The 13,423-nt window shown below is 38.6% G+C and overlaps 2 protein-coding genes across 2 annotated transcripts; both read left to right on the top strand.

The window, feature by feature from the left end:
• Positions 1-1,154: 1,154 nt before the first annotated feature.
• On the top strand, positions 1,155-3,428 carry LOC116174771 (venom carboxylesterase-6-like). The gene is made up of 2 exons (XM_031492758.1): positions 1,155-1,307; positions 1,704-3,428. Exons 1-2 carry the CDS (start codon positions 1,265-1,267, stop codon positions 3,314-3,316), a joined length of 1,656 nt encoding a protein of 551 aa, XP_031348618.1. The 5' UTR covers positions 1,155-1,264; the 3' UTR covers positions 3,317-3,428.
• A 3,095-nt stretch (positions 3,429-6,523) lies between these two features.
• Positions 6,524-8,924, top strand: LOC116175126 (venom carboxylesterase-6-like). Its single transcript, XM_031493234.1, has 2 exons — positions 6,524-6,730; positions 7,212-8,924. The coding sequence occupies exons 1-2, from the start codon at positions 6,652-6,654 to the stop codon at positions 8,822-8,824; spliced, it is 1,692 nt and encodes a 563-aa protein (XP_031349094.1). The 5' UTR covers positions 6,524-6,651; the 3' UTR covers positions 8,825-8,924.
• The last annotated feature ends 4,499 nt before the right edge of the window (positions 8,925-13,423 follow it).

Raw genomic sequence — 13,423 nt, 5'->3', positions numbered from 1 at the left:
AATTACTGTTTTGAAGTTTAATTAAGAATATCATTTACACCTCTCGTTTTCTTTTATAAAATTACAGAACAACAAAATAGTGCTAACAATTTTCGACTTTGAAAAAATCGATAAACTTTGAAAAGCATTATCTCGTAAACTGTTACGTCTATAGAAACGGTTGTAGCCTCAAATTGTTGTAAACAATTTAGTCTACTTTCAAAGCGTATTCATTAGTAGTTATTTTCGACAAACTGGTCCTTCAGGGTTAAAATCGTCAAAATCTGAAAAGAAAACGAAAATTCCTCGGTTTTTAGTATATTTGACTATTATGTTGCGTTCGCCGCTCGAGTTCGAAAACTTGAATTATACATTGGGTTAATAACATAAGCAATCCCACAAAAAATCAGAACTACCGGATTTGACGCATGGTCTGATGTATATAGTTACTGGACTAATAGAGGATTTACTGTGAGAATTTGCATGACAACCTAAAAGTGGTCACTGGCTCTTCGTCTAATAGCACATAAGGATACAGAACGCACCAGTTTTGATTTTAGCCCTTAAGGCGAATTTCTCATTTTGGAATTTTCCTTGGACAGGGACTGAAAAAGTGTTTTGAAATATAGCTCCTATATCCATAAGTCACTAGGATTACGCAAATCTGCTGCTCTCCCTGGCCTGGCATGCCTTCTATATGGTTCTGAGGTAACTAATAAAGGCAAAACATTCAATGCCGTCAATGGTGACTTACTATAAAGAGGCCTCAGCAAAGTTTGGCACAACACCCATTCCTCCAAAGTCCAAACGAAGTCAGAAACGCTATAAGTATCTGTTTTCCAATTAGGTATTTGTTCCTAAAACTACAATGACTGAGATCGGAGGTGTGAGTTTTTAATAAAAAGCCAAAATCAAGATGAAAATCTTCAGGCATTTGAGTGGAATCAAGATATCAACCAAACTCGAATCTGTGCTTATTAGAATTGTTACAAAATTTGTCAGCTTTTATAATTAGTAATGGGAAAGTCCTTATTGACGCCTTTTACAGAAACCTTACAATATTAATCGTATTATAATGTGTGTGTACCTACTTAATGATATTAAAACTGTTTACACTATGATCTATCAGTGTAAACAGTATAATCAAATGTAATGATAATAGAGAGGGACGATTATAATAAATAGGACTTTGTAACTAAATCCGCACAATAGATTCGCGCGCCAGGAAGTGGGGTATACGCATTGCTAGTGTTAGTTTGAGAGTTGAAACTGTGCAGCAAACACAATGGAAGGAATCGCAATTTTTATATTTGTATTATTCTATCTAGGTAAGACTTCACATTGAATGCTAATTTTTTAATTTTTCGATTACGTCAATATTTTGCCAAACCCATGGTACCGAGGTCAGCATTTTAATCTACAATTCTAGCCATTTAAAATTTGTTGTGGCCGTTGTGGGTATACGTACTGCGTAAATAAAAATTAAAAAAATGAGTAAATACCATCAAAAGTTGTTGCTCGGTGATACTTTACTCATTTTTATAATATTCAGCTACGTAGTAACGGAACCAGCAAGATTAAAATATTTTGAACCTGCACATCATGCGGGTCTCAGTTTGACCATTGTTCGGGATATGCAGTAACTGTGGCGTTAAAGTTCTCAAATCTTTAAACGCTTAGTGAAATAACCCAGTTAAACCATAAACTCATTCTTCTGCTTTTAGCAAATGCATCAGAAGAGGAATCGGTCGTCGTGCGGACAGATTTGGGAATTGTCAAGGGCCACTACAGGTACTCGTACGACAATCGCAAATTTTTGGCGTTCGAGGGCATTCCCTACGCGAAACCTCCCGTTGGTAACTTAAGATTTGAACCACCGCAACCCGCGGAGCCGTGGTCGGGGACTTTGGAGGCGACGACTGCACGCGGATGCGCGCAGCATCTCCAACCGGGCCTGGCAAACGAAGAGGAAGACTGCCTGTACCTAAACGTATACGTGCCTATCTTGGAAAATAGATCCACGCAACATTTGGCCGTCATGGTGCACATTCACGGCGGAGGCTTTATGGTGGGCGACCCCAGTAGTGCCGGACCCGATTTCGTGATGGACAGGGATGTTATGTACGTAAGTTTAAGCTACAGGCTAGGAGTCTTCGGCTTCTTGAGCACGGGTGATGGTGTTGTGCCTGGCAACAACGGAATGAAGGACCAGGTTCTTGCGCTGAAGTGGGTGAATTCCAACATTGGACATTTTGGAGGGAATACAAAATCTATCACGCTAACTGGTGTCTCTGCAGGAGCCGCATCGGTGCATCTCCACTACTTTTCGCCTCAATCTCGTGGACTGTTCCATAGAGGTATATCGCACAGTGGAACGGCGCTGGCTCCTTGGGCTATCCACAACGACCCTCTGAGAGTGACGAAAAAATTGGCGAAACTAGTGGGGTGTAGCCTTACGTCGACAAGAGTGATGGTGGACTGCCTGAAAACTAAATCGGCGCAAACTTTGTGCGAAAATACGATCCCCCTTTACGAGTATTGCGGTTTTCCGGTCACCCCATTTTCGCCAGTAATTGAAAAATCTTCAGGCTCGGAAACGGCATTCTTAAATGAACATCCCTACACGTTACTAGAAAGGGGAGATGTGAGCGACATTCCTTGGTTTACGTCAATTACGGCCGATGAAGGCCTGATATTTTCTTACTTCTGCAATAATATGGACAGCGTGATTACCGACTGGCACAAATACATGCCGTATATTTTGAACTATTGTGATACCGTAGCAGAGCAAGATAGAATCAAAATCGCGGAGAAAATTACATCATTTTACTTCGCCGAATCGACGGTTACAGATAGCGGCGTACTAAAAGCGATTGGGGACAGGCTATTCCAAGTTCCAATGGAGAAATCTATACAAATGCAAGCCCAGGTTACAAAGTCGCCCATTTACCTTTACATTTACGATTACGAAGGTGACTTACTATGGAACAAGGTGTTCAATATCACTTACAAGGGCGCAAACCATGGCGCTGATGGGTTACTGATGTACGATTCGTTTTTCTTAAGGCATGTGGTATATAAGGGTGCTAAATTATCTGCGAATGACGAATGGATGAAATCATGTCTTGTAGACATCGTCACCAACTTTGCTAAGGACGGAGTACCTAAATATGAGGACAACAATTTTCAACCAACAAATGATCAGTATAGTTACACACTCGTTAGGCACAAAGACGTTACTGTGAAGCATGAGAAAGACAACAATGTAATTCAGTTTTGGGACTCTTTGCATTGTGACTCCTGGAATTACATTAATACAGTAAAAGATGAACTTTAACGTTTCATATGTGAGCCTCTTTTTTAACAAATCTCATGTGATACCCAACAAGCAGGGTGAAAATATCGGTGAAATGATGTACATACAAAAATAAAGTTTTTTTTAAAGAATAGATTTCAGTGTGATTATTTTAAATAATTCCAAATCCAATGCCCAATGTAATAAATTTCCCAGTTGTTCGCAGAAAAGAACGCAATACATAAGAGAGAATTTCCTAAATAAGTCTCTCTTCTATCACCCACAAGTTAGTAAGGGAACTATTGCATTGAGGTAAAAAATAACCCTCCACTTTTTTGACGGAAATACACCCGAAATTGATGATGTCGGTCTGTCTACCTGTATTCTCATTTTCGGTTAAAGGGCTGAACCGATTGAAACCAAATGTGGTAGGTACACATAATATTGTCATGTCAGACATAAGAAAAAAATCTAAGTTATATAAGTGAAAGCAAAGAATACTTAATAATTACTCTTTGGTGAAAGGTATTTAAATATAATTACAAAACAAGTATGTTTTTTTTTGGACCATCTCTTTTTGTGATAGACTAACAAGGAATTCCTAAATATACCCCTGGTGAGAATAGAGAGAGTTTCAAAATTCCTTATTAGCTTTCACAACAGATTGGTGGTAACGAGTTTTACGTTGAATGCTAATATCTTGTACTACGTACTAACTAATCTCCTTGCCCAAGACCGAATGGATCCCAAAAATCACCCAGTAAGGATCCTTACTACACTTTCTCAATAATTACCACCAACAAAATTGCTTCTTATCAATGAAATACTGCAACTGTTGATGCGTTTTCTTCATTCGCCCCCTACCATTTAAATAAAAACTAAAATAAGTAATCTAATCCCACGTATGAGCAATATACACCATGTTTAATAAATAAATACATAAATACGAGTACATAAATAAAAAGCTCGATAAAAGTACGTGACTCAAAGAGAGGGACAGGTTTGCTGCTTCAAAATCGCCACTGGAACTTCTGCCTGCGTGACTGCTTACATCACCAAATGGACATGGGCGGTGGGGTCGTCACATCCCTACGCCTTATATCTTACAGTAATTTTTAGGAAGAATTTGAGTAGGAAAACAGCTTTTAGAAGTTGTCCTCCAATAAACATTGCAATTTTTCGACTTCCTATAGTTCTCTTCAGAGCCCCCCCCCCCCCCCGTGTTACGCTGATCCCAAAAAAACGCGTAGTGTTAACATACTCTACAGGAAATAAAGATTCATCTGTCCTTTTCTAAAAACCAATTATGACAGTCTGAGCGCTTTTGTGGGAAATAGTACCGAGGGGTGTCCTTCCAGCATACGAACATTTGATTACATTTCCTCAAAAACTAAAATAAGGTTGTTGGGAGCAATAGAGAAAACATTATCGAGTCCTCATTAGCTCAAGGTAATGCTGGGGAGTATTTGTTTTAGATAATATGCGAGAGAAATGCAACTTCGAGGCTTTTCGAGTTCTATTAAGGCGGAAGTTAATCCCTCCAGTGGCGTGCATGTGATTAGGGGTTCTGGCATATAACTCATATGCGTCAAAACGTGCCTGAATTCATAATCTTGCACGAACTTGTCAACGATTATTATTGGTAGGTACACGTAACAGGACTCATACAGTATCTTGAAAGTTTCAAATAATAACTTGTGGGAATTAATAGGGGTCGATTTTTAGACCTCGTCGACCATCAAAATCTGCTTTCGTTTATCTCGACGCTCGACCCCTGGGAAACTGATTTGAACTCCTCTACCACCTTGGGAATCGCCGATTTCGAGAGACGGGCCTCCTTTTAGCTCGATTGCTTTTGGAGTAAAGTATTGTCTTAACGCGAATTGATTTTGAGAAGCGAACATCCGAAAGGCGCGATTTTTTCAGCAAATTTCTACTCTTCTCCTTGTATACGAATATCCTGAGAGCGAATACCTAATCGATGGCGAACACTTCGCGGGCGAATATTCCTAAGTTAGAGGATTATGGAGACAATGATTATTCCGAGATTCCGTACCGAGTGAATTTGACGGGGAGAATATTTTTTGCACGAGTACCTATACCAGAGCCGAAATTCTAGAGGGTGAATATACCGGAGAAAAATTGGAGCAAGTTTCTCTTGACGGGCATGTGAAATTTAGCGGAGCGACGGAGACCTAGTAGCTTCCATAAATAGATTTCACGCGACCGCTTGCTTTGCAAGTATGTGGTATATGGTTCAGTGGCGGATTTGACTTTTGCCGCCCAGGGGCTTTGGAAAACTTGCCGCCCCTAGATCATTCTTACCACAAAAATAGCCCACAACTTCATAAATCCTATGGCTAAAAAATAAAATCGCAATCTAAGGGAGTTTATTGGTTCGTGGACATTTCGACTACAGAACAAAATGCTTATAAGTAATAAGTATTTTTATTTGATTATTCAACAATTTATTGGATTAATCAAAACAATTTTCCGCCCCCCCAAAATTTGCCGCCCTGGGCCCGTGCCCCCCTCTAAATCCGCCTCTGATATGGTTCATTAAGTTGCTGGAAGTAGATGGCTTTTGGTTATCATACATTCCTCTTAAAGGGACGTTTCTAGCTGCTGACAGATCGGGAATCTGGGTTAGTTCGTTCTACTAACAAAAGGGAAAGTTCTCATTGTAGCTTTCACGCTTGGCTTTGGGAGAAAATCCATTTGGCAATTTAAAAATCAAATTAGGAGGTTTTTAAATAAGTTCATTCTATCTGGATTTCTTTTGCAGAGAGACATTATTCTCAACATCAAATTTTAGTGGAGAAAACCGAATCGCAATTGTCAAAAACCTTCAAAGTTTAAACATTTTGTGTTAGAAATCGGCGGGATCATTTTTATTCCAATTATAGTCGATTTTTTTATCTTATTATAAACAACCCTCAAATGAATAGGTACATTTGTTTCCACGAGAGCTGACTGTCAGATAGAGTTAACAGCAAACGTTAAAAAAGGGCATTAATCAATTTCATTAGTAAACTTCCCATATTGTTTATACCCTCTTTGACTTCAGTGTAGTAACAATGCGAAGAAGAATTACAGTAGCCTTCTTAGGATCTGTTATAATTTAACTTAACAATGGCATAAATACAATAAATAAATAATATCTGCCTAAGATGGATATAAAATATATAAATAAATCATGAGAACTATCTTCCCATCGCTTTATGTGGCAAGTTATTTCCAAGGTTTAGTTATTGTTAACACTAAAACCTGCTGTATTGTTACAAAAAGTAAAACCGCGGGTAGGACGAAATTTTTCGCTACTCCGCATTTCAGCCCCCAGAAAAAGGGGACATTTCGCGCACCAAGAAGTGGGGTATATGCATTTTAACAAAGTGCTAGCTGCAGCAAACGTAATGGAAAGAATTGTAATTTTCATACTTGTGTTATTCTATGTAGGTAAGATTTCACATTTAATGCTAATTTTTTTTAATTTTACCATTACGTCAATACTTTGCAAAACCCATGGTACCTGTTTGGGCGAGGTCAGCATGTTACTTTACAGTTTTAAGCATTTAAAATTTGTTGTACGTACTGTCATTTTGGATTGGGATATCATAAGTACACTGAAATTCTTATAAAATGAGTAAATACGATCAAAGGTTGTTGCTCAGTGATCCTTTAAATTCATTTTTTAATATTCAGCTACGTAGTTAAACGTAAACTGCAAGATTAAAATACTTTGTAAACTTACACATATACAAAGTTTCCATGGGACCAAGAAGAGTTGGCCGACAGACAGACGGGTAGAAAACATAAGCGTCTCGGTTTTACCATTTTCGCTAAAAATAGATTGATTATTTAGGGTATGCAGTAGCTGTGGCGTCAGAATTTATTTAAACAACCCACTTAAAGTATAAGTTCATCCTTCTGCTTTTAGGCAATGCAGCAGAAGAGGAATCGGCCGTTGTGCGGACAGAATTGGGAACGGTCAAGGGCTCGTACAGGTACTCGTACGACAATCGCAAATTTTTGGCGTTCGAGGGCATTCCCTACGCGAAACCTCCCGTCGGTAACTTAAGATTTGAACCACCGCAACCCGCGGAGCCATGGTCGGGAACCTTGGAGGCGACGACCGTACGTGGATGCGCGCAGCATCTCAAACTGGACCTGGCAAACGAAGAGGAAGACTGCCTGTACCTAAACGTATACGTACCCATCTTAGAAAATAGATCCACTCAAAATTTGGCCGTCATGGTGCATATTCACGGCGGAGGCTTTATGATGGGCGACCCCGATATTGCCGGCCCCGATTTTGTAATGGACAGGGACATTGTGTACGTAAGTTTAAGCTACAGGTTAGGGGTTTTCGGCTTCTTGAGCACAGGGGATGGTGTTGTGCCTGGTAACAACGGGATGAAGGACCAGGTTCTTGCGCTGAAGTGGGTGAATTCCAACATTGGACATTTTGGAGGGAATACAAAGTCTATCACGCTAACTGGTGCCTCTGCAGGGGCCGCGTCGGTGCATCTCCACTACTTTTCGCCCCAGTCTCGTGGACTGTTCCATAGAGGTATTTCGCACAGTGGAACGGCGCTGTCTCCTTGGGCTATCAACAACGACCCTCTAAGAGTGGCGAAAAAATTGGCGAAATTACTGGGGTGTAGCCTTACGTCGACAAGAGTGATGGTGGACTGCCTGAAAACTAAATCGGCGCAAACCTTGTGCGAAAATATAATCCACCTGTACGAGCATTGCGGTTTTCCAGTCACTCCATTTTCGCCAGTAATTGAAAAATCTTCAGGCTCGGAAACGGCATTCTTAAATGAACATCCCTACACATTACTAGAAAGGGGATATGTGAGCGACATTCCTTGGTTTACGTCAATTACGGCCGATGAAGGACTGATATTCTTTTACGCCTGTAGTGATATGGACAGCGTGATTACCGACTGGCACAAATACATGCCATATATTCTGAACTATTGTGATACCGTAGCAGAGCAAGATACAATCAAAATCGCGGAGAAAATTACATCATTTTACTTCGCCGAATCGGCGGTTACAGATAGCGGCGTACTAAAAGCGATTGGGGATAGGCTATTCCAAGTTCCAATGGAGAAATCTATACAAATGCAAGCTCAGGTTACAAAGTCGCCCATTTACATTTACATTTACGATTACGAAGGTGACTTACTATGGAACAAGGTGTTCAATATTACTTACAAAGGCGTAAACCATGGCGCTGATGTGTTACTGATGTACGATTCATTTTTCTTAAGGCATGTGGTATATAACGGTGCTAAATTATCTGCAAATGACGAATGGATGAAATCATGTCTTGTAGACATCGTCACCAACTTTGCTAAGGACGGAGTACCTAAATATCAGGACATCAATTTTCAACCAACAAATGATCAGTATAGTTACACACTCGTTAGACACAAAGACGTTACTGTGAAGCATGAGAAAGACAACAATGTAACTCAATTTTGGGATTCTTTGCATTGTGACTCCTGGAATGTCATTAATACAGTAAAAAATGAACTTTAATGCTTGAGCCCCTTTTTTAACAAATCTCATGTGATACCCAACAAGTAGGGTTAAAAGTATGGTGAAATGATGCGCAAAAATATAGTTTTTTTAAAGAATGGATTTTAGTGTGATTATTTTAAGTAATTCCAAATCCAAACCCAAGTGCGTCCAGCACACTAGCTAAGCCTTTTCCTTTCTAGATAAAAACACCCTTTGAATTGATTTGCGCAATGCAATGAATATTAAAAAAAAATTTACCTCAAAAATATCACGAAGCACCTTCTTGCATCTCAATTTGCTAAACTGCGTTAGAACTGCAGCGAACTGCATCATTCTCCATTTAGGCAATTTCCTAATTAAATCTCTTTTTTACCACCCGCAAGTTAGTAAGAGAACTGTTGCATTGAGGTAAAACAGGAGAGCTCTTCACCATGTAACAATTTTGCACTTCTTACAAGTTCAGTCTTCCCTTTGATTTCACGGACAGCAAGCAACTGAATTGAATTTTTAACATTACGTATTTAAGGTAACGAAAATATACCGGCGCGCGTAATTGGTTTGTCCTTGACCACGTATAGCCGTTTAAATCTCTTAACGGAATGCGTTATACTCGACGTTAACTGATTATTACTCCCTCGCGATAATCCGTATTTTTTTGCGTGGATAAATTAGACACGTTAGAATTAATCATTTCAAAGTTTTTTGTCTTTTAACTTTTCCACAATTTTTAAATGATCTCTGATCGCCAAATCGGAGATATTCAGAAGCTGTAAGCGTAAAGACCCGAAACTTTTACAAATAAGTTGAGAAAGTATGTGACTCAAAAAGAGGGGCTCCGGTTTGCAGACTCAAAAAAAGCATAGGAAATTCTGCCGGTGTGACTGATTGCATCACCAAATGGAGATGGGCGGTGGGGTCGTCACATCCCTACGCCTTATATCAGCAATTTTTTTAGAGAAATTTGAGCAAGAAAACAGTGTTAGATGTCGGTCGATAAAAATTACACTTTTTTGCATTCTGATATAACAATTTTTGAAAAACATTAAAAATCACGAGAATATCTCGGTCAATAAATGTTCTTGCCCTTGTGCAATCCTGATACAATAGTGTTTAGAAGAGAATTCATATTGCTGGTGCTTTAAAAACGTGTATTTCCTTAAAAAAAGTGGGGAGTCATTTTTTACCCCAATGCAAAACCTCCCTTACTAACGTACGGTGGTAAAAATCGTTTTATTTAGAATAACTTTAGATGAAGCTTTTAGATTGTCACAAATTTAATTTTAGTTTCTTTAGGACTCCAGAATCTACCAATGAAATTCGTTTTCCAGTCGATATAAGAGATGTAGATTTTTGAATAAAGGCCTATACATTTTGTTAAATTAAAAAATACCACCCCTCGGTGTTAAGGTACCTTTACACTATATCTCACATGATTTTTTATATGGTATGTTGTATGATATTTACTACCAACATATTTTTCGTATAAGTTTTAATGTTTTACTTTACACTTGACAGGTTTTTCATATGACTCTAATACAAGAAGTTACGAAACCTATATAACTTCTCTAAATTAAAATGTTCCAAGTTCCAAGATTGGGCTACTAGTTCAAAAGTTACAGCCCTTTGAATTTTCTTTCGAAATTGGTTTCTAGCCTATAACTTTTGATTGAGAAGTCTGATCGAAAAAGTACGAATTGTTTTGGATTCTACGCACCAAAATTAATAAGAAAAAGTGTTTTCCCGAGAAATTTGGGTGCAGTCGATTTTTGGAAAAAAGGAAGGTTATACACTGCCTTTTTTTTGCCCCGAAAAAAAAATTGTCTCAGATCGTCCCGGGAAAAATTTTTCTTATAGAACGTGGCCTGTAGAATTCATAATTTCAAACAGTTCCAAGATTGGGCTACTAGTCCAAAAGTTACAGCTAGGGAATGCAATTCCGCAGCAAAATCTCAATCTCGGTATTTGCGGGATCGTTAGATGTTAATCCCGCGGGAACCCGGTATTTGCGGGATCCCGAAAAATTTTAAATAAATTGGCAAATAAGCAATTTTCTGCGGTTAACTTCTGTATTAAAATAAATCGCTAATTATCACAATAAGTATTCAACAAAAAAGTACCTTCAGGCTAACTTAGAACTCAAAAAAATCACTTGTAAAGCACAAATAGGTGAACTTCTAAAGTGCCTCAAAGTTTAACAATTATTTTAAAAATAATTTCTCCGTTATGCGTTTCATTAACAAAGCAAACAGAGTCGTCCCCTTGGTCGACATTAAGGATCAGTGTACCCTTATTTGAAAGATTACCCCAAACATTTGAAGGGTTAATTACCAATCAAGACACTATTTGACAATGTGTGTCTGAAAACACCACTACAACCAGACAACCAAATACCAGTATACTCGTATATATTTATTGCTCGATTTATTGTTTATATAATTTATTCTTTCGTTAGTGACTAATATACCTATAATCATTCATTATACACACCTATAGTCAATGATATAATCAAAAGTTTACTGGTTTACTCAAGTATTCAGCTTTTTCAGAGTACAACAGCAAAATGCGAAAAGTAACCATAAAAGGGCGGGATCACTTGGACATTTAAAATAAGTCATGTCATTTGTCATGCAGAAATAGAAACATCCCTATTCCACGATTTACGTATTATTTCCATATTATTTCCTTATGATTTGTCTTATGACAGTCATAATACCAAAAATAGTACCTATAGTGTAAACACAAATCTAAATGCTTGTTACTTATCATATGACAAATCACATGAGAAATATGATAGTGTAAAGGTACCTTTATTACGTTGTTCCCCAAAAACGTTTAGTGTTAACATACTCTACCGGAAAGAAAGATTCATTTGTCCTTTTTCAAAAACCAATTATGACAGTCACCCTTTTGTGGAAATATGTAGTACCGGGGGTCTGGGGGGCATGGAATACCCCTGAGCACACGACAATTGGATTAAATTTTCTCAAAAGCTAAACTGAGGTTATTGGGGGTAATAGAGAAACAATTATCCTCTTTAACTGAAGCATTCAATGACTGAAGGTACTACTGCACGGGAGGGGCTTTCCATACTCCCCAGATCAGGGACGGACCTAGACAAAAAAATTGGGGGGGGGGCAGACATGACATTTTCAAAACCTTTTCGTTGTCATTCCTCATTCCTCCAATAGTCGATTTCAGTGGCGTACGTAGAAATTTATTCTGGGGGGGGGGATTAAACAAGTTCGTGGCACATACAGTCACCCAGTGCGTACTAGAAGGGGGGGGGGGGGTAAGAAATAGAAATTGGGTTGCAGGTTGCTGATGCTGGTAGTCATTTATCTATTTATTATTGTACAGGCGAAAAAGATTAGATTAGAACGGTATTTTATTTCTTACTGCTGACAGGCCCCTTTATGGCTTTTGCTTTAATTAGTCAACGAAAACTTTGAATAATAGGTATATTTATGGGCAAAAAACCAATTTCGACAAAAAATTCAAAGGGCTGTAACTTTTGATCTAGTAGTCCGATCTTGGAACTGTTTGGAATTATGGATTCTACAGGCCACATTCTATAAGAAAATATTTTTTTCCGGTCGATCTGAGACAATTTTTTTTCGGGGCAAAAAAAGGCAGTGTATAACCTTTTTTTTTCCAAAAATCGACTGCACCAAAATTTCTTGGGAAAAAACTTTTTCTGATTAATTCGGGTGCGTAGAATCCAAAACGATTCGTACTTTTTCGATTAGACGTCTCCATCAAAAGTTATGGGCAACAAAAATTCCTGTTTTTAAAATTTAAAATTCTTATTTTCGTCATTTCGTGAAAGGCAGGACGCAGGTACCTCACCCTATTTGTTATTTTGGGCATCAATGTAGCGAATTGCCGATCGATGCCGAATAGCCAAATCGTTGACTGCCAACACTGATCACTCACTGAATAGTGAATACTGAATACTACAAAATATTTAGATTTTAGTGATTTTAGACTTTAACCAAAACCAAAATTGCTCTCTATATATACCTATAATTATTGCCTCTATTTTACAGTGGGCGGAGCGGATAGCGGAGTATTACCTAAATACCTAATAGCAATGATGATAACTCAATTCTTCTGGGGGGGGGGGGCGATATATCCCCTTCATCCCTCCCCGTAAATACGCCACTGGTCGATTTATTACATTTACGATTTACTTACTTTCGCGGCATTCGCCAACTGGTAATGAAAATTACCAACTCTCAAAATTGCCAACTAGTTATAACTATTGGAGGGGCAGCCTGCCCCCTTGCCCCCCCTCCCCCATAGGTCCGTCGCTGCCCCAGACCCCCTGGTGCTATGTCGTTCTCTAAACACCCTTAGTGTTAACATACTCTACAGGAAAGTAAGATTCACCTGCCCTTTTCTAAAACCCAATTATGACAGTTTGGGCGCTTTTGTAGAAAAACGTAGTACCGGGGAGGTCAGAGAAAAAAATATATTAGTGGTACAAGTAACACCATAGAGATACTCCATGCGTAACACGACTCATACAGTACCTTCAAAGTTTCAAATGGGTACTTGTGTTAATTTTAAATAGGGGCTGATTTTTAGACCTTGTCGATCCCTAAAATCAGTTTTCGT

Source organism: Photinus pyralis, unplaced genomic scaffold, assembly GCF_008802855.1.
Source record: "Photinus pyralis isolate 1611_PpyrPB1 unplaced genomic scaffold, Ppyr1.3 Ppyr1.4_LG6, whole genome shotgun sequence".
NCBI lineage: Eukaryota > Metazoa > Arthropoda > Insecta > Coleoptera > Lampyridae > Photinus > Photinus pyralis.
This window is presented reverse-complemented; position numbering and strand designations above follow the sequence as displayed.